The sequence below is a fragment of the Pterocles gutturalis genome, unplaced genomic scaffold (assembly GCF_000699245.1).
Source record: "Pterocles gutturalis isolate BGI_N339 unplaced genomic scaffold, ASM69924v1 scaffold11174, whole genome shotgun sequence".
Classification (NCBI taxonomy): domain Eukaryota; kingdom Metazoa; phylum Chordata; class Aves; order Pterocliformes; family Pteroclidae; genus Pterocles; species Pterocles gutturalis.
The window spans coordinates 980-1,314 of NW_010133267.1; the positions used below are offsets into that span (position 1 = coordinate 980).

Below are 335 nucleotides of genomic sequence, written 5' to 3' on the forward strand. Positions count from 1 at the left end.
TCGCCCCCCAGATGTGAAGGTGTATGTGGAGCTCCTGGATGCCAGCACTGCCCCCGGGGAGTTCTCTCCCTGCTTTACCGAGCTGCAGAAGAACTTTGTGAAGCGTCACCCAGCCAAGCTGAAGAACCTCCTGCGTCTAGTCAAGCACTGGTACAAAGAGGTGAGGGGCTGCCCGGCTTCCCCAGCCCCCACTGTGCCCCCGCCCCGGCCAGTGCTCACCCCCATCCCCCTCTTCTCCACAGGTGCTGAAGCCACAGTACCCCACTGAGGACCTGCCCCCCAAGTATGCCCTGGAGCTGCTGACCATCTACGCCTGGGAGGAGGGCACAGGCTCC

General features: G+C 63.3%; 1 protein-coding gene across 1 annotated transcript in view; it reads left to right on the forward strand.

Annotated features, from left to right (window-relative positions):
• OAS1 (2'-5'-oligoadenylate synthetase 1, 40/46kDa) overlaps positions 1 to 335 on the forward strand; it is a gene marked incomplete at its 3' end in the record, with an annotated part of 1,386 nt that overhangs the window by 719 nt on the left and 332 nt on the right. Inside the window, exons 3-4 of the mRNA XM_010081171.1 lie at positions 8 to 160; positions 243 to 330. Coding sequence (XP_010079473.1) covers positions 8 to 160; positions 243 to 330 — 241 coding nt within the window. The remainder of the gene's footprint in view (positions 1 to 7; positions 161 to 242; positions 331 to 335) is intronic.